General features: G+C 40.0%; 1 protein-coding gene across 3 annotated transcripts in view; it reads left to right on the top strand.

The window, feature by feature from the left end:
• The first annotated feature begins 9,145 nt into the window (after nt 1-9,145).
• The window catches only part of LOC146005038 (uncharacterized), a 104,028-nt gene continuing 93,487 nt past the window's right edge, over nt 9,146-19,686 (top strand). For 2 of the 3 annotated variants that reach the window (XR_014443983.1, XM_083144179.1), the window contains exons 1-2: nt 9,146-9,303; nt 16,147-16,514. Coding sequence is in view for 2 of the 3 variants with exons in the window: in XM_083144179.1 (XP_083000305.1) it covers nt 16,154-16,514 (361 nt within the window). In the remaining variant the exon portion in view is untranslated. The remainder of the gene's footprint in view (nt 9,304-16,146; nt 16,515-19,686) is intronic. The other variant, XM_083144181.1, reaches the window with a different exon arrangement.

Here is a 19,686-nt window from a genome sequence, read left to right on the forward strand (position 1 = left end):
TAACTGTGGAGACAAGTGGACGCATTGTTAGCCTTGGAGATTATTAACATATTTTCGCTTATAAAGTGCACATTTTATTATTGTCATGCACTGTATCTGCAATGAAGACCCTCCAAGCCACCTACTAAAGTAAAGTGTGTTAGGTGGCCTAGCCATGAAGTGGTCGACATTCGATCTCGCCGCCGAAGTTCCCTGGTTCGAGTCCCGACCTGCTCCCAAGTGCTCTTTCTATCACTCATCACGTTCACCTATTCATCAACCATTCTCTTCGTCACGATTAGCCAAAAGTGGAAGATTAGTCTCGCTACATAGCAAAAATACGAAATATATATATACATAGTAGAGTCTAGAAAATCCGAGGCCAAAAAAATACTCAAAAAGCAATAAAAATCTTCGACAGCAATGCGCTACGTCGAACAACAGCCAGAGGCAACACTTATCAACGCAATCTGTTATTCAGACTATGGCGTGACATTGCTGCTTGGAAATGATGCAGCGCCATCAAGCAGAAGACACTTGACCATTTCTTTAAAGTATAAGTTCAAAATTGTATAACCATTTTCATTTCGTTTTTGAAAACTGTTCTTTTTCTTCCGGCTCTTCCAATGTTTCCAAGGTTATTCCGTATAGACCAAGTCTTTTTGTAAATCGTGGTAGCCTCGGTCCCGTCCACATCGAAATATCGGTAAAAATATTGTTTATGTCCAACATGATTCCCCCCATAGGCTATTTATATGAAGTTGGTGCTTCTGGGTTGGTCCAATCGTTACGGAACAAGGATTGCTGACTGTAACGAGGATATTCCGTAAGAAAGGCTTATCTTTGTAATTTCTTACTCGTTGATGGCGTCTTGTTTCGAAGCTACGAGCCTTCAACATTGTATTTTCTGTGCTGTATGTGGGTAACCATGGTTGTCACTGGTATTTTTTTCCTGCAGAAACCGCAAAACATCTTAAAATCGACGCTGCTCTATGGAAACACTGACAGGTGAACAGTGACTCCGGTTCGTCCCAGTGTGATCAAGCTGGCTCTGGATGTTAAAAAAAGTTGCTTCTATCTCTTCTTCTGTTTCCCTGTCTTTCTATCTTTCTTACTTCCTCTTTCGTTTCTCTGATTTTTCCTTTCTTCATTATTTCTCTCGCTCTCTGTCTTTTTCCCACTGTTTCTCCCCTTTTATTTTCCTCTCTATATTGCTTCTGTGTTTCAATATCTCTTTCCACCTTCTTTCTTGGCTTCTCATTCCATTTTCTCCTTTCCTCTGCTTGTCTTTTTCTTTTCTCAAGTTTATCTATTTTCTTTCTTCTTTCTTTCTCTCTTTCCTATCTGTCAGCACTTTCCGCCCCATTCTCTTTCTTTCTTTCCTATCTATCAGCACTTTCCGCCCCATTCTCTTTCTCTCTTTCCTATCTGTCAGCACTTTCCGCCTCATTCTCTTTCTCTCTTTCCTATCTGTCAGCACTTTCCGCCCCATTCTCTTTCTCTCTTTCCTATCTGTCAGCACTTTCCGCCCCATTCTCTTTCTCTCTTTCCTATCTGTCAGCACTTTCCGCCTCATTCTCTTTCTCTCTTTCCTATCTGTCAGCACTTTCCGCCCCATTCTCTTTCTCTATTTCCTATCTGTCAGCACTTTCCGCCTCATTCTCTTTCTCTCTTTCCTATCTGTCAGCACTTTCCGCCTTATTCTCTTTCTCTCTTTCCTATCTATCAGCACTTTCCGCCCCATTCTCTTTCTCTCTTTCCTATCTGTCAGCACTTTCCGCCTCATTCTCTTTCTCTCTTTCCTATCTATCAGCACTTTCCGCCTCATTCTCTTTCTCCCAAATTTTATCGCCTAGTATGGGTGTGGTTCTTGATTGATGGATTCGGTTTGTTTTCCTTCGCTTTTCTGCTACTTCTGGCTAATCGCGAAGATGAGGATGAGTGACGAAATTGATGAAAGGGCACTCACAAAGAACACTCATGCCCAGGCCGGGATTCGAACCCGGGACCCCTGGCGTCGTAGCGTACAGTGCAGGTGAGGGATCTTGCTCTGGTTTAAATGATTCTGAAATTTCTCCTGTGCGTTATTTATATTGGCAGAAGCTGAGCTAGACATGCAGTACCCTTATCCCCATCTTCAAACCTTGGAGTCGGCCTCGGTGGTGGAGTGGTTAGCACAGCGCCCCTAGATGATTAATCGTGGCGTCGTCACTGTTACAGAGATATAATGATGATTCTTACTGTGGACAAGGATATTTCTAACTGTTTCGAGAATGGTACGCTGCGTCACTGGAACACAGCATCATTTTTCTGGCCTAATAATAACAATAAGGACGCGATAGGTTATTTATTAAAATCCAATAAAGTTTTGATAGTTAAACGATGGATTACCCACAAACTTAATATATAAATTAACTTAACATCTAACCCGTGCTAGCCTCTGCATTGACCAGTATGGAATTGAATTATTTAGATTCTGACATCGTGCTACTCCGGCCCAGAGCATTTTCGTGACTTCTCGATGTCTCAAACGCCGTTTCCGAGTTTAATGGATGGCCCTTGTTTTGAATGCCGTGCTTGGAAGAGTACCAGTTTTCTTGAGTCAAAAGGGGAAAGGTTTCTTAAAATTAACAGGAGTTTTGCGGTCATGCTAGGTGGAGATCGATAAATGCTTAGCATGCAGCTTGTTTCTCTCACTGCGGCTGCCTGCTACGGTGGGGGAAAGGAGGTAAGGGGGACGGGTGGGGATGGGGGGATCGCATTCCATTGGACTTGTGTGTCGGCTTCAATTGCTGTTCTATCTTCATTCTAGATCTTGTCTACTCTTACGGCGGCCAATCCTCATGCTGGCAAGGGAAGTGGGGGGGCGGGGAAACGACCAATCCAGCACGACAAGAAACAGAGCAGCCTGTAGAACGAGGTGCACGTAGTACTTTCTCCCGCCGCGTCATAACTCTCGGCGCCACCGCTGTTGTCTGGTTGGTCTGCTGCGTAATCCCCGCTCCCCACTTCCCAGCATGAGGACCGGCCGGCATAAGAGTAGAGAAGACCTATAGTCACGTATTGGTCACTCACGTTCCGTCCTAAGACAGCTTTCAGACCGGAGCGACAAGCGTCATGTGTCGCTTGAAAACAAACCTTTAGAAATAAGTGCAACGTTTCGTACCAAAGTGACACAACAATCTGCACATGTCGCCCGAACTGAATCGTTTTCTCTATGGTAGCTTTCAGACCGAACCGACACACGACATATGTGGCTTTGGAAAGAACTAATCAACAGCAACATTTCACACCGTAGCGGCATGACAGGCAGCATAAGCCTGTGTTCGATTAATGAAATCCTCAAGGGACACATGCTGCGTGTCGCATCGGTATGAAATCTCCCCTAAGGGTGCATCGTGTCGCCACAGTCTCTGAAGGAGATTTCACACCGAAGCTATGTGTCGCTGGAGGATTCCACCAATCGAATGCAAGATTGTGCAGTCAGTGTGCAATGTTGGTCCAATTGCTTCGTTCCAAAGCGACATATGTCGTCGTGTGTCGCTTCGTTCTGTGAGCTACCTCCTTCAAGCTACCTTCTAAATGTTCTTTCCAACGCTCTACATTTCAAAATACATTCTCAATCTGGGAAAACATTGCAGAATACGTGTTCTATTCCTTTATAATTTTCTTATCATTCATCAAGAATCTCCGAATATTCTAATGCTTTTCCTGACGATTCGCTGCTTTTATTGGAACTTTCAAAAACTTATCATATAATTTCGTGATTTGTAGGAGAAATTATGTCCCCCGCTCTTTTAGTCGTGCCGTCCGTGTCTAGTCGCCAAGAGCCACAGTTCTAATTACGTAGAGAAAAATGTCATTAAATTCCGACTCGGTATTAAATCACCTGAAGAGGATAATCAATCATTCACCCGCAAAGGTCACGCAAAATTGTCACGCGAAAACTAACACTTCCCGGGACGTTCCTTGTAAATGACTTCCAAACTGCTTTCGAGTGTGGAAGGAAATGTCACTTTTATTCTTGTGAACTTCAGATCGATTCCAGCTCACTGAAGGAAGATAATGTTTCAATGGCACACATTTCGCTCGCGATTCAGAATACTGTTCTACCAAAAAGGAGAACACCCCTCAGGTGCTGTCGTCAAGTTTTCAACCGCAAGTAAGTGGGTGATACAATCAGCTGCTTGCCATGTAATCTTGCCCCTGCGTTGCCAAAATGCAAATACAGTATGTATGCGCCAAAATATACAGTACTGAAATGAAAAGATAAACAAAGGTATAAGACATGTTACAATATAGTGACTGGTCTATATGCAACCCAAATAACAATCGTGCCTTTTAGGTTGCATAACTGTCAGGAAACCTTAGGTTAGGTTAGGTTAGGGCATGTGGAGTGGACGATTGTCATTTGGGTTGCATATAGACCAGTCACCTTTTTCAAACTCGGTCCACCTTCACGACCGCTTCCGTATGAGCGGAAATAATGCTCAATCAACTATGAATACTTTTTCCTCCGTCGAGAGACCCACTTCCAACAACAACTGCACAACACAACTTCCTTTTCACTACTGCGAACACGTGCAGCTGGAGCTATGCCCCGTTGACAAACGCAACCACGTGTTCGAGATGCGCGAGTTTCAGTACTGTATATTTTGGCGCATACCGTAAATATTTCATGAGAATCAAATCGTGAACTTAATTGCATATGTTTAAAATACCTAAAACAAACAAAAAAGGGAATCAAATTCACGACCTCAAGCCAAGAAGTAACAAAAATTATTTCCAGGAAGATAGTTAGACTTAAGATGTCAAACATATCACGCGTAAATACTGGAATGACTTTTTACAACAAGCTGCCAAATGATATTAAATCTATTACCTCTCAAAATAAACAAACACAGGCAATCAAAACCTACCTTACAACCTGTACAGTGTCTCAGAATATACAGAACACCCTACCTGAAGTTTAGATGCATACGTGATAGGTAAAACTTTGCGAGTAATATATTGGCAAGGTTTGCACATTGTTCTAAATACTAAAGAAATATTTTAAAACACGGGTATCTAATACGTAATGATAATTGAATGGTAGGGATTAATAATTATGTGGCTAACCCTACTGAATATATGAGTATTAACCTACAAAAATGTTCAATATATATTCACCTATTCATTGTGTGCTGTAAAATTCACAAACTTTTTGACTGAACCTGAAGTCAAAAATATTTCTAGCTGTAGTTTTATCTACATACATACTATGCTCATTGCATATTCAACTATTTGTGTACTGTAAATTTCACAAAACTTAACGAAACAAAGCAGTAACAAATTCTTTATTTGACTTGTTCTATACACTTTCACCAAGAGTCCACGAAAAATAAATAAATAAATAAATAAATAAAATTAATGTGCGGCGTTTTAACAGATGGGACCATCTTCATTCAGTGACAAGTGTTAGTATTATAATGAAGTTTAAAACTGTACACATTGACAGCAGAGGCTTAATATGTAACGTTGATTTTATTTACAATGAAGCAAGGGATGGAAGACACTCGGGCACAAGCAAACAAATGACTGTCCACTGTAGTTGGAGTGTTGGCTGCGGTCTTTCTCTTCATGGTACGACTGTTAAATACGAGGCTAGAATAATTGAAGGGCTTGGTGCAACAACATGACAAGTCACAATTTTGGCGATTTTTTTTCCGGCTAAGATGGTGTGTTGCTGCCGTATCCAAATATGTCAGATGTTATTTCCATAAATTTCTAATAGATAGAAGCACCATGCAGACTGCATGTTGTTTTAGTTTGATTTTTTGTTTTAAGTCCACTTTATGCACAGGAAGACTAATCGGGACTGGACTTACAGTTTAAATTGGATTGATTTGGTGTTTTAAGTCCACTTTATGCACAGTAAGGCTAATTGGGACTGGACCTACAGTTTAAAGTGGGATCCGAACCCCTTGTGCCTCCACCGGGCATCGAACCCGGGGTCTCTTGATTACAAGGCGATGTATCATGTTGCCCAAATATTTTTTTCTCTCCTTTTTTTAGATCATAACGTCATGCGGTGACTTGTTTCCTAATCCCTGCAGGTAATTGCTTAATTTTGAAATTTTGTTGCCTAATTCTAGTGATGGTTCCAGTCCCCTTAGACGCTGGCGTACGGAGAGGTAGCTGATGGGGCTACAGCCCGCTCTCCGTAAAATCAAAATTTTCAAGTAAAAAGCAGTGAAGAACTCGGGAAAAAACAGACTAAAAAATGCAAACTCACCTAAAAATGGGTGCCCCCATTATGATAGATAAAATCTTATCCTTTTCCAATCAGCACTTAAATTAGGTTTGAAATAAAGCAACTACATTGTATGTAAGCTTTCTTACCTGTCACTAATAAGCATCGCAGGTCCCTGTAGAGCATTGTGGTTTGCTTCGAAATATGCAATGATAAACTCATTTCTGAAGGGAACAGTGAAATAAAAAAGTATTTCCAAGGAATCTACCTTCACTTGCGGTGAATGTGGAAAAACAGAGTTAGACATTACCACACGTCACACACTGTGATCACATTTTTCAGTAACTCAAAGCAATTCACTGTGGACAACGAAGGACTCGTTGCTGAAAGAATATGTTTTTGAATAACATTGCTGACTTGTTCAAATCACGATTACAGTTTCTATCGTTTAAATTTTTTATCAATTATGTTACAATGTTAATTTGTTTCATATTTACACATGTACAATCAGTAAATAGTGTGATTACACTTGTCATTTGTACATTACATAGTTTCCTCGCCATTTTTATGTGAACGTAATTTCACCTGCTGAAACTAGCACTGTTGCCAACGCATGTACGACATTTAGTGGAATATACAGATATATTCCACTAAATATTCCATTAATGGTTTCTACTTCCAACAAAAGGAATGGGCCTACGATGGTGTAATGCAGTGGCGGCGACAATTATGGGGACGAGGGGGGACAGTTGCCACTCACTTTTTGCCACTTTTGCCCCCCGCACTATGCTAAACCTTATGTACCAAGGAAAAGTAAACTGTCCTTTCTCCCCCACTTTTGCACCTTGCCCCCCTAGTTTAACCCAATCGCCGCCACTGGTGTAATGCATTGGGAAAAGGCAATAAGCACATCGGACTTGGGACCAAAGCGCTATATTTCCTTTAGAGATATATTTACCTGTTATTACTAATCCTAGATTTTTGCCTTTTATCCGCCAAATCATTGTAATATAATTAGAATTACAGGTAAATACATTCTGATTTTAACCGACTAAGGTATAATATGTTTATAGTGGCATAGCTTTGGCTCATTATTAACTATTTGTTTCATCTTTGAGCTTTTACTCACTTCATGTTGTGCTGTATTGTTTATTCTTCCTTTTTATCAAGCCATTTATTTTTTATGTAGAGTACTTTATCTTGCGTGATAAGTATTTCTGTTGTTAATTTACAATATGTATTTCACCAAATTGTACCCTCAAAATTATATTTTCTCTCACATCTTTGGGAGACGTGCGACCTGATAAGCCTCCCCTTCCGTGCGTCCTCGAACCCTGAAATTCTTCCATTTCACCGTGGACGTGCACCACAAGTCCTGATTTTTGATACATTGCGATATATCGATCTCAGCAAAGTCTATAACTACAATTCTTCAGTGAACGTACCGAGCGAGTGAGCCTTTGGTCATGTCCGAAAGGTGAAAGACAGTACTTGAAGCGAACATGCTCCGAGAATGGTTGAAGTCGTGGTCTGGAAGTGAAAGTCTTTCGAGTTGCACTTTGACTGCAGCGCCAAATACGAACAGTTAGATAAAACTGAAGACACGTTGTTTTCCCCGCGTTGTAAACACTTGTTTCTCACGATAGAAATCACATATCATTTTAAAATTATCTTATTCATACATTTCCACACATTAGAAGAACTTCAACTAACAACTTGCTGGTCCTTCCCCCATACCCCGATTTCAAACAAATTAACAACGAGTGCACGAGTCACATGATCAAGCCACCAACGATGCGTGCCCCGCGCTGTGGTCTTCATTGCTCGTTTACTTGACGCTTTGGAACTGCACTAGGTGACGTCACTTCCATCAAGACTTTGGAAATGCTGTCTCGTCTCGAAAATATTCGTTTGTCTCATGACACATGGCCAATCTCGTCTCGTCTCGAATTTTTAAAAGCCTGTCCCGTCTCGTCCCGTGGGCAACACTAGTAACTGGCCGTCCCATAAGTGCTTCCGAGCGTTTCGTGAGGTTCATTATGCTGTCCCAAAAGTCGCGTTCCGTTCGTTTCGTGCAAGAACGAGATTCACCAAACGCACAGGTCAGGAGGGTGGTATGTTCGGTGAGAACTGAGTAGTGGTTTGCGGGATCCCGAAAAGTTGGGACCGGGATTGGGGGAAAAAATCCCCGTCCCGATCCCGACTTCGGAATCCCGAGCAGTCAGAAAATACCGAATGGTCATTTTAAAAAGTCGTTAATTCTCGACTTTTTCTGCATTGTAAATTTCTGAAATGCAAATACAATCACTTAAAGTGAAAATGATGTGTAGAATTCGAGATTTTCAGAGCTTCGGGAAATTTCGAACATTTCCCGTCCCGAAAATTTCCCGACTTTTGTCGGGAAATAGTGAATTTTTTCCCGTTCCGAATGTCGGGATTTAGAAAACTTCCCGTCCCGATGCCGTACCGATCCAAAAAATTCTGTCCCGCACACCCCTAGAACTGAGAATCGTCTGCTGCTTGCAGACAAGTCGCTTGCATGATTGCTTCAAACTGCACTAGTTCGGAAAATGTATTATAATTTTAACAGAAAGCAATATGAAGCAACATGCACAAGACGAGTGTGCCTTAACAGTTAGCAAGTCTACTCTTTGTGGTATGTAGTGTACCTTTCGGAGGACTCAGCCTTTGTAAATTCTAAAATAGTTGCAATCCTCTCCCCAAAAAAAGCTTGTCGCTCTGATCCGATGTCCAATGAGTACATTTACTCTTCTCCTTGTTTTTTCCCAAGGCATGACATTCCCTTTTTCTTTTTTGGAAGTAGAAAGGAAAGGAAACCATGGAATATTTAGTGGAATATAGATCTGCATATTCCACTAAATGTTGTATATGTGTTAGCAACAGTGCTAGTTTCAGCAGAAGCCAAAACAGAATTAAAAGATGTCTGCTGCGAAATTATGTAAACATATCATGCTTTTCAAATACGTTTTTATTACCATTTAATACGGTGCTACAATGTTTTCTAATCTTCCGAATTATAAAAAGTTGTTCCCAACCTAAAGACCTGTACGTAGAAAATACCATGAAGAGAGGTAAGTAATTTTTTGCATAAATTTTTAATGCTAATTTAGTGAAGCCAAATAGTTTTGTAAACATTGGTCGGAATCTTAGAATTTACTTTAAAAACGAAGAAAGAGGCTAACATGTCAATTGCTGCTTTCTGTAAACATCTGGAAGTATTTTGCATGTACAAGGAAGAAGCTCCAATATTTTTTTAAGAGTATATGGCCAACGTGAATTCGTGGCCTCATTTTAAAAATTAATTCGCTCACCCCGATATTACCGGTACCATCGAGGCATTAGAACAGAATTGGATTAGTTTTTCAATATGGTAAACATATACACATTTTATAGCCATGGTTTGTGAAATATGAGTTTGCTTTCAGACTAATTTAACATCTCTGTAATTTTTGTGGCTTATTTAGAATTTATATAATTCGATATAACCAAACATTTTCATGAGGGTCTAATCTGTTAAAACGAAAAAACAAATAGAAATAATATATTGACAAAAATCAACAGTCCAGAAGAAACTGACACTGGATAATCACAAAAATTTTGAGTTTAAACTGTTTTTCCTTGGTAACCTACACAATTCTGTGACACAAATGAAAGTATATGAACTCTCCAAAAACAAATTGAGGTAGTTTCAGGTTCAGGATGGTGTTTGATGCCGGTGTCTGGTGCTTCTCTTAGAATGGACCTCAGAATGATGATAATTGTATGAAATGTTTAGAGATTTTTCAAGGTGATTAATCGTAGAAATTCAAAGGAATTGTTTGAAGTACCGTTGGTACTTGTTTACTATCCTTCGGACTCATTTATTTATTTTTACAGAAGAAACTACTTACCGTAATAAGTTCCTGTAGCATTGTCAAACATCGGGAAGGTGTTTTATGTGATGTGGGAATGTTTCATATCTGAAATTCATGTTGTTCGTTGAAAATTAATTCTCAGACGGAGAATAGCTAGCCCCACGAACCATTGGCGCGTGGATAGGTTAGTTCTGTTAGGTTAGGAAACATAGTTAAAATTTGGTGTCGTGTTAGTATCAGGATCTAGAAATTGGAAATAATTGCGAACCATTGGCGCTAGCCCCTACGGACCATTGGCGCGTGGTTAGGTTAGTTCGTCTCAGGCAAGCGAAAAGGCCTATCAGAAAGACGTACTGGTAATGTTAAAAATTGTAATTAATTTCATCAAAACAACTTTGATACACCTTATGGATTTTTACGCGAAGCAGATACGTAAGTACGAATGTCAAAAATTTACGAAACGAAAAAATTAGAGGTGTCCGAAGGATAGTAAATTTTTACCGTACCGTTATCTTCATTATTATGCTTGCATGAAAAAGTTTTAAAATGCTTGTATGTGGATGACATTAATTTAATTTGATTGTATATTATTAGACTAAGTTTAGTCAGGGACAACAGCCATCTTCCTGTAATTCTTCCTTGTCAATTAAGTGCTTGATACAGTTGGAAGTGATCAGGGGGAAAAAATGATTTGGGGGGGGGGGGGGTTGACAGCATTTTCCATGTTCCACATCTTGATGTCTCTCCCACTCAATTGTAAAATGACGCTCATTTCTCTAAATTTAAAATACAACTTTCGGAGCGAGTTTACAATATCGGACCACTCTCCAATTTCAATAAAATTTCGCCTACTCACTAATTGAGACGACCTAATCACGAATCTGCATGTAATCATTGGCAGTCAAGTATGGAACTCTAGAGAAAAACGAAATAAACTATGTTTTCCTAATGTAATGTAACCCAACCGTAAGAGCAGCAGCTCCACTGAAGATGCCATTTTCCCAACATGAAGAAATCAGCTTGCAATACACCATTGCCAAACTTACATAATCAAACAAGTTCACATCCCTAAATAATAATTTTTCATTGTATTTATACTAATGGAACCTAACCTAACCTCGTAGACATTCCTCGAACACAACGTAGGAAGACTGTTGTGCGTATGCCCCGCCATTCTTCCATACTGAACACAATGAAACTGAAAATGCAACAGTGTGGCAACACTGGAGACAGCATAACGAATTGGGTCTCACGTATTGCACAACACTTGAGCAACCTTGTGTTCTGACGTCAAGGCAGAAAGCTTTTCAATTTTTTTGTGTTTAGTTCTCTTAGCGTAAATAATAATTATTCGTTGTATTTATGCTAACCTCGTCTGACGTCGGAACGCAAGATAGGAAAACTGTTGTGCAACAAGGTAGATCGTAGCGAATTGCGAAAGAAACATGGTTGTCAAATGCATTGTATGGAGAATCATCGTGGTATTTAACAAGGTTATTCTACAATTTCTACACATTATTTTACAATTTCCATTCTTGACTGCCAATTATTAGATGCAGATTCGTGATTAGGAGGTTTCAATTAGTGAGTATGTGAAATTTCATAAAAATTGGAAAGTGGTCCGGTATTGTAAACTCATGCCCAACTTTCAACATTTAATTCATATTTAAGACAGCAGTAGAGTTGCAAAAATAGCGAACTTTTTTGAATGAAATAGCATGTATTTATTCACGTAACTAGGGTAGTTTTGCAATTTTTTTAAAAAATAAACTCTAATAAATACAGAGGCTGTTTCCGATCTATGGTGACGAAATTGCACACCTTTTGCAGCACCACCAAGCGTGAAGAGAACGAAGCTGCCAGTTGTGTGGGCACGTTAGACCGTTGACTGTGCGTGACAGGTGCGGTCATTGCGTATCGGGAAGAATGCCGCCGAAAATCAGTGCATATTGGGAGGGTTACATAACTGCACTTTCCGACATAAACTAAAACTACAGTTATAGTGCCATTATAAAACTGTGCAAGGAGCATGGATTCAGTCTGTCCAGAAATGGCATATCACAGGTGTCGAAAGGGGCAGGTAAGATGAGGCGTGGGATGATTACTGTGGGGCAGAAACAGACCAACTCCCGGCCTGCCACTAGCCGCACACCAGCTACAATTCGGGATGTCAGGGCACTGGTCACCAGGGAGAATCCAGCCACACAGAGAAGTATCGCAAACCAGCTACAAACATCACTGAAGAGTGCACACCATCATTGACCACGATTTGGGTTTGGAAAAGTGAAGCAAGGGGCGTGTTCATAAGCTCTTGCCAAAACACATCCAGGAACATAGCACCAACTGTCGAAAGCTTTATGAGCAGCACCTGTCAGGTGAAAAATGGAAGTTCCTTGTTACATTGGACGAGGCATATGTTTATCTTGATGACTGTCACAAGCCACGTGCAATTTTTTTATCGATTGACAGGTTCGAGGGACTTTCAAAGATGGTTCACTGAATGTAAGGAAAGTTTTGGCACAGGTTTCATGATCATTGCTGGATACTCGTACAATGGCAAGCTGACCATACATTGTGTTGTCAAAAATACGAAGGTTAATTCCGATTATTATCAGGCTAACGTCCTGACACCAGTTTATCACCATGACATTCCCCATCTCTACGAGAGGGATCAGAATCGTGTGTGGGTGCATCAAGACAAGGTGTCAAGTAACACATCTCACTCACCCGCCTCTTCCTCCAACATATGGCAGAAGAAACTGGAATTCGAGTCATTCCTTTCACAGACATTCCAGTGAAGTCACCTGATGCCTCACCGATGGACTTTTGCACCTTCGGCCTACTGAAACTAGCCTTGTCTCAGAGAAGACCCCGTACCATTGAAGGGCTACGGAAAGCCTGTCAGGAGGAGTGGTTGAGGCTGGGCATGACTATACTTCGTGCCAGTCTCCTATAGTGGAAACTTCACTGTCGGGCAATTGCCAAGATGCAGGGCCACCAAAGAGCACTCTCGATGGTGGTTACATGGTTTCTCTTAAGGTAGGAGCAGTTTGAAATCGTCACCATAGATCGGAAACAACCTCTGTAATTATATAATTACGTAATTGAATTTCACATACAAACTTGCACATAAAGCAAAACAAATTAGAATATTGTGCTACATCTTTTAATCCACAACATAAACCCTCAAAGGTACTGTTCTTTCTTAAACTATTTCTAATTTTTTTTTTCAACAATTGAAAATGTTCTTGGCTCAAATTCACGAATCTCCATTGAAAATCTATTCAAGAGAAAGAAAAAAAATGTTTTTTTGTCTTTCAAATGTATCATACTCTATGTGATAAGAGGTATCCGGATACCCACCTGGAAATGAAGTACAAGTTTAGCCACCCTTCATCTGGAACACTGGCAGTCAAAACTCTCGCATTCATACTTTCAACCAGGTGTCTAAAGGTTTCCTGGGCAATGGCAGCCCATTCCTCGTGGAGCGCCGAAATGAGACGAGGCATCCTGGAGATGTTCTATGGGATTCAAATAAGAACTCTGCGCACGCCAGTCCATTAGTGGGATGATGATGTTGTCAAACCACTCCCCCACAAACCCTGCAGTATGGATGGGTGCTCGATCGTGCTGAAAGTCACAATGGTCATCCCTGAACTGGTCTTTGACGGTAGGCAGCATGAAAGCGGTTAAAATGTCAACTTAAGCTTGTGCCGTGACATTGCTACATAAAGCTACAAGGGGGCCAAGCCCCCTCCAGGAGGCTAACCACAATGCAATGCAGCTCCATGGGGGATTATACCTGGTACCTCTTGATTACAAGACAACAGCATTATTTATCACATACCATTGGGTAGTCACACACATATAAGGCAAAACAAATCAATAACTACAAGCAACGATTAACCAAAATTTCCATTTCTCAGAATGAAAAAATGGAATAAAAAATTTAAAAGTCAGCCTCTCTTGCAACTGTAGTACTTGTCTCACAAAATCATCACTGAAGGTTTCGTATTCAAGTCCCAGCCTGACCTTGGATAGTCCTTTGCTCCTTGTCAATTTCATCTAATTATCATTCAATCTTATTGTCACAATTAACCTAAAGAACTAGAACAGCCATTTAAAACACACAAAATACTAAATCACTCCCCCTAAAAATAAATGCATGTTTTCTGTTGTGTGTGTGTAATACAAATCGTTCAAGTTTCCCACCCTCAAGCATATACAATTGAATATCATTTTAATGTGACAATAATCGTAGACACATATATGTAAATATCCTTGGTAGTTTCTGTAAAATATCCACTTTGGTAGTTTCAGCTCACAATCATTTATTTCATTTTCATTTATCACTGTGTATTGATAAGATAGACTAAACTACATTTAAAATGGAGATGATGACTATGCTCATTTAAGTTTCAATTTCACTGCATCTGTCACCTCATGATACATATTTGAGGCTCCACTACCATGGGCAAATTACTGTTATACATGTTCTACTGGGCTTCGAGTGTATACCACTCATTTTGCCTGTTCGAATGAAGAAGCTCTAAATTCCGTACACCATCTAGTGTCTTTGGCACTTGAGCGAAATTCTTTCCCTGCAACACTCTACTACTTATGCATGTACAGTCCTGTGGTCAGTACTTCCACCTTGTTTATGGTAGGATTTCGTTCGCTGAGTTTTAGAATTCAGTTGTGGATGAAGTCACCCAGAAGAAATACTGCTGGAACAACCATTTTAATACATTATTCAACATATTGCCCCCAAAGCTCAATACACTTTTCACAACGATGTTTCAACATTTGTAACCCTTTCAAATAGAAGATTTTGTCCTGCCGTGCAAACCAGCCCTTCACCTCCTCAACCAGTGCCTCTTCGGACAGAAGATGTGTGCCCTCGAAATGTTTTTTGAGGTATAGAAAGAGGTGATAGTCAGACGGGGCCAGATCAGGGGAATAGTGTGGGTGGGGTACACAGGTAAGCCCAGATCCGCCAGCAATTGCATGGTTTGATGGGTCTTGTGCGAGGCCGCATTGTCCTGGATAAATTGCACACCTTGGCTCATTTTTCCCAGACGTTTTTTCCTTCAAAGCTGCCTTCAATTCAATCAAATATTGCGAATAAACAGCAGCATTGATGGTTTAATCCTGTTTAAGATATTTTATGAGGATGACACCATCCTAATCATAAAAGACCGATGCCAGAACCTTCTCCACTGACCTTTAACTTCGGAACTTTTTCGGTCAAGGAGACCCACTGTGGTGCCACTCCATGGAATGCTGTTTAGTCTGTGGGTCATAATGGTGAATCCATGTTTCATCTTCAGTCACCATACAGCACAAAAAATCATCAGGGTGTTGAAGCTTGCACACAATCTCCCGTGACATCTGCACCCGTGTTCTCGTCTGGTCAGCATTCAGACATTTTGGAATCCATTTCGCACAGCTTCCACATGTTCAGATACTCTGATATTATGACACCCACACGCTCGCGCGATAGCCCCAGATACGCAGCAATGGTTTTGGTGAATATGCACCTATCCTCCATGATCATGTCGTGCACTTTGTCAGTGTTTTCCGTGGTCACTGCACTTGCAGGCTGCCAGAGTGGGGTTCATCTTCAGTCTCACCATGTCCAGTCTTAAAACGCCTCACCCATTTGGCTACTGTTGTATATCCTGGGGCATATTCCCCCAAAGTCTCATGCAAAGTTTTATGGATATCCATGGGGGATTTGTCTTGCAATGCGAAAAACTTGATGACACTGCGAAGCTCATTCTTCTCAAATTTTCTTAGGTCCTCCGCCATCTCTTCTTACTGAACTTGAAACAAAAGAAAATGACAAAAGGATCATATGCAGGATAAGAGGTTTACAATATATGCTCTTTCTAATGGCTACAACGATTGTTTAAATTTTTATTTCTTCTGGGTGATTTCATAAACTTTTCAGTCCCCTCGTATTTACGCAACCAAAACACAGTCAATTCTTAATGTGTGTTATGGTTAGTCTAATTTTGTCCTTAGAACAGCTACTAATACTTTCAATTTCTTTCACAGTATATGAATGGTGCAAACTATGAAGCCTGCAGCTCCTCGACATAGATTCGTTGTTGGTAATGTTGATGGACGGTGCATGGCCTTCATCGATGATGGTCTACCACCACCATCGTCTCTTCCACCGACAACTAGAAGATACAGTACCGGTACGCCCCAGGCTGGAACTTTGCAGAAAGCTTTAAGTGCAAGTGATCCAGCTCTGTCAAAGAATTCAAATGCTAGTAAACGAGGAACGTCAAGAGTAGATTCTAGTAGGAGTATTCTTAGAAATAGTCCACCATTGGCTAGTTATCAGAGGAAGAGTGGTAGTGGTAGTAGTGTGAAAGGGAAGCATGAGAGATCATTTTCTGCCAACGATACACCTGGAGGTAAGTTTTGAGCTTGCATGTAAACAATTAATAATTCTGTTAATATCGTGTGGGATGAAGGCTCAAGTTTTGTGCATTATATGGTGTTGCTTTCTGAACATTTGTTATTTGCCTTTTTATTATTATTTTATGTTGTTTTTCATCTTTTTAGTTTACTCTTGGCTAGGGCCCAGGTTTTTATGGAATTACACATTTTTTCTTTGTATCTAGTCCAGCATAAATGACAAATGCTGGCAAACAGGGACGGCGACAGGGGTGGGCACGGGTGGGCAAGCGCCCACCCAAAAATTCCTGTGCCCACCCTATTGCCCACCTAATCAAATTCAATAAGTACATATACTCGGGGATATATGAATGATTAAATATTCAAGTGTAACCTGGTGTTCATAACATGTACATTTTAATTGTAAATATTATCTACGTTGGAAATGTTCACATATTATCAACCCATAAAAAGCCACTTTTGTCATTGTTGAAACAAAAACTGTGATCAAATTAATACTTCCATGTTTAAAAGCAGCTAGTAGGCTTAGGAGGCTCAAAATTATGCAGGGTATGATGAAGATTAAATCAGAATTGAGGGTGAACTTGAGGGCTGCAGCTCCGGGCCTCCACTACGTATATATATTCCGGCCTGGCTATGGTTAAAATCATCTCCAAATAAACAAATCTATACATCTTAGCGTTACTTCCACCTGCAACACAATAAATTATTTCGACTTTTTAATTAATAATTTAATCAAGAAAACTTAGTTAGATGGGCAGGCCATGTGACACGAATGGCAGAGGAAAGAATAGTTTACAGGATTCTTGTTGGGAAACCTGATGGTAAGAGAACAGTAGGAAGGCTAAGACGAGGATGGAGGGATAACGTTGAGATGGACCTAAAATAAATCGGTAAGGATGGGAAAGATTGCATTGATCTTCCCCAGGATAGGGACAGATGGAAGGCTTGTGTTGCTGCAGCCATAAACCTTCGGGTTTAAGTATGCTATAGAGCAGGCATGTCCAACGTGTTGATCGTGATTGACCGGTCGATCGCGGGGCGTTTGTTGGTCGATCGCAGTTATCTATTGTAATTATACGAATATACGTTATTTGAATTCAACTTCTATAATGTATAATGGCTGAGTAGGTACAAATTTTTGCAAAGATTAACGATTAATAGTAGCTCACTGCCTGTTGTGACAATAAAAAGTAGATAACTGCTTGATTGAAGTTGGATATGCCTGCTATAGAGTATAATATAATTTTAATTAGCTCTGCATTGAAATTCCAGAAGTGTCCCTTTTTTTTCATTACAATTTTTATATACCTGTCATCTTCAAATATCAATATGATATACGAAATATCAACTTTATATTCGTTCTACTAATAAGAAGGAATCACAACAGTCACTACAATACCGAAGTGAATAAATTTTAATAAATCAGTTATATATGGAAAAAGATACAGAATTAGTCAATTGCTAATGAGTGGCTTATCCTATTTAGAAATCCTCGTTCCACACATAAATTTTGTCACATGAATCAGCGGAAAATGTAAACAGAATCTGTAGATGCAGCTGAAGTAAAGAAAACAAAGTTGTGTCACGAAGTAAGTAGAAGACGATTTTGTTAGTTTGTTTCTAAGCCCACTTCCATGCTCAGATAGGCTAATCGGGACTAAACCTACAGTTTAATGTGTAGTCCGAACCCGTGTGCATTGTGCTTCCACCAGAGGACGGGGAGTCGAAACAGGACCTCTTCATTATAATGCGACAGCGTTATGCCATTGGGGGGAAAAAATATACAGAAAGAACTCGCACCAAACGTGGCATTTTATCACCACAGAAGATGCGTCTATTTTAAGAGAGTGCTTGCCTGAGACAAATATTTGAGACTTTCGGAAAACAATGTCATTGTTAATGGAATTAGCTGCCTTGATCCACTAATGAAACGCTGTGCGATTGAAATTACCACCTCAACTTTCTAAGAGGTATAAACTAATGAAACTCCATTTTTGGAAGAGTAAGTTGTGGTTGATTTGTTTTATTGTAAGTCATTTTTCTGCTAATTCTGCTGACATTATAAGGTTCAATGGTGATTAGATGAAAGTAACGAAGGTACGAAAACAAACGCACGCTGACACTCAAAATACAAATCCTCATAAATTATTACTTTGACAGTGGTTCCAGGCACCAGGGACTCGTTACCCTGAAAGAATAAAGTTTCCAGGGTATGCTGCACAGGATAGAGGTTGACATTCTAGTGTGTTCGAAATGGTCACGCCATACAACGCAATGAAAAATATATATGAAGTATGACTGGTACGATGATCAACTTCGATGAATTCCTTGTGTCCTAAATCATTTTGTTACCTCAAAAAATATGTTCATGTAACCATACGTGGATTGCTTCTCCCGCATTAGTAATATGACAGTTCTTCAGAAAACGAAGAGCAACTTAGCTAATAATCTCTTAAATTCTGAACAGATTTCTCAATCTTACTTGTTTATTACTTATGACGAGTGATATTTTGTCAAAATAGCCTTTCATTAGCCTAGAGATACTTAATGGACAATGAACAAATAATTTGTTTTCCGTGTGTGTTTTAAATCATTCCTAATAAGATGTTCATTTTAATCCAAACATTCAGTGGCGGCGATTAGGAGGAGCGGGAAGTGGGGGATGCAGTTCCCCAGCCACATTTTGCCACTTTTTGCCCCCGCACTATGGCCTCTTTATGCTAACCCTTTTCTACCAAGAAAATGTATATTCAGGGGTGCCCACGGGGGGGATTATCGTACAGGCTGCGCCATCGAGATTCTTTGGGGGATTTTTTCTCTTCAAATAACTTAAAATTGAACATTTATATATTTTTCCGAAATACAGGTAAAAATTTTACACCTTAAATTCACCATATTTAATCCATTAGATGAAGAAAAGAAAGCGTTTAAGGTCATTATTGAAGGTGCGAGGGGGGGGGGGATAAATATCCAACTCTTATATGTTAGGCCTTAATTGACACGTGGGTTCTGGGGGGAATTCTGAATTATATGTTGGCTTGGACAGTATTCAACTCTAAGTCTTAGATTATGGCGGGTTATTTTAGTTAGAGGGGCACTGAGCATTAAGGTATCCAATTCTTCTGTATTACTATTATCTTAGAATGTTGCAGAAATTCTGGTGTG

The sequence above is a fragment of the Lepisma saccharinum genome, chromosome 22, assembly GCF_977018435.1.
Source record: "Lepisma saccharinum chromosome 22, izLepSacc3.1, whole genome shotgun sequence".
NCBI classification, from domain to species: Eukaryota; Metazoa; Arthropoda; class Insecta; order Zygentoma; family Lepismatidae; genus Lepisma; species Lepisma saccharinum.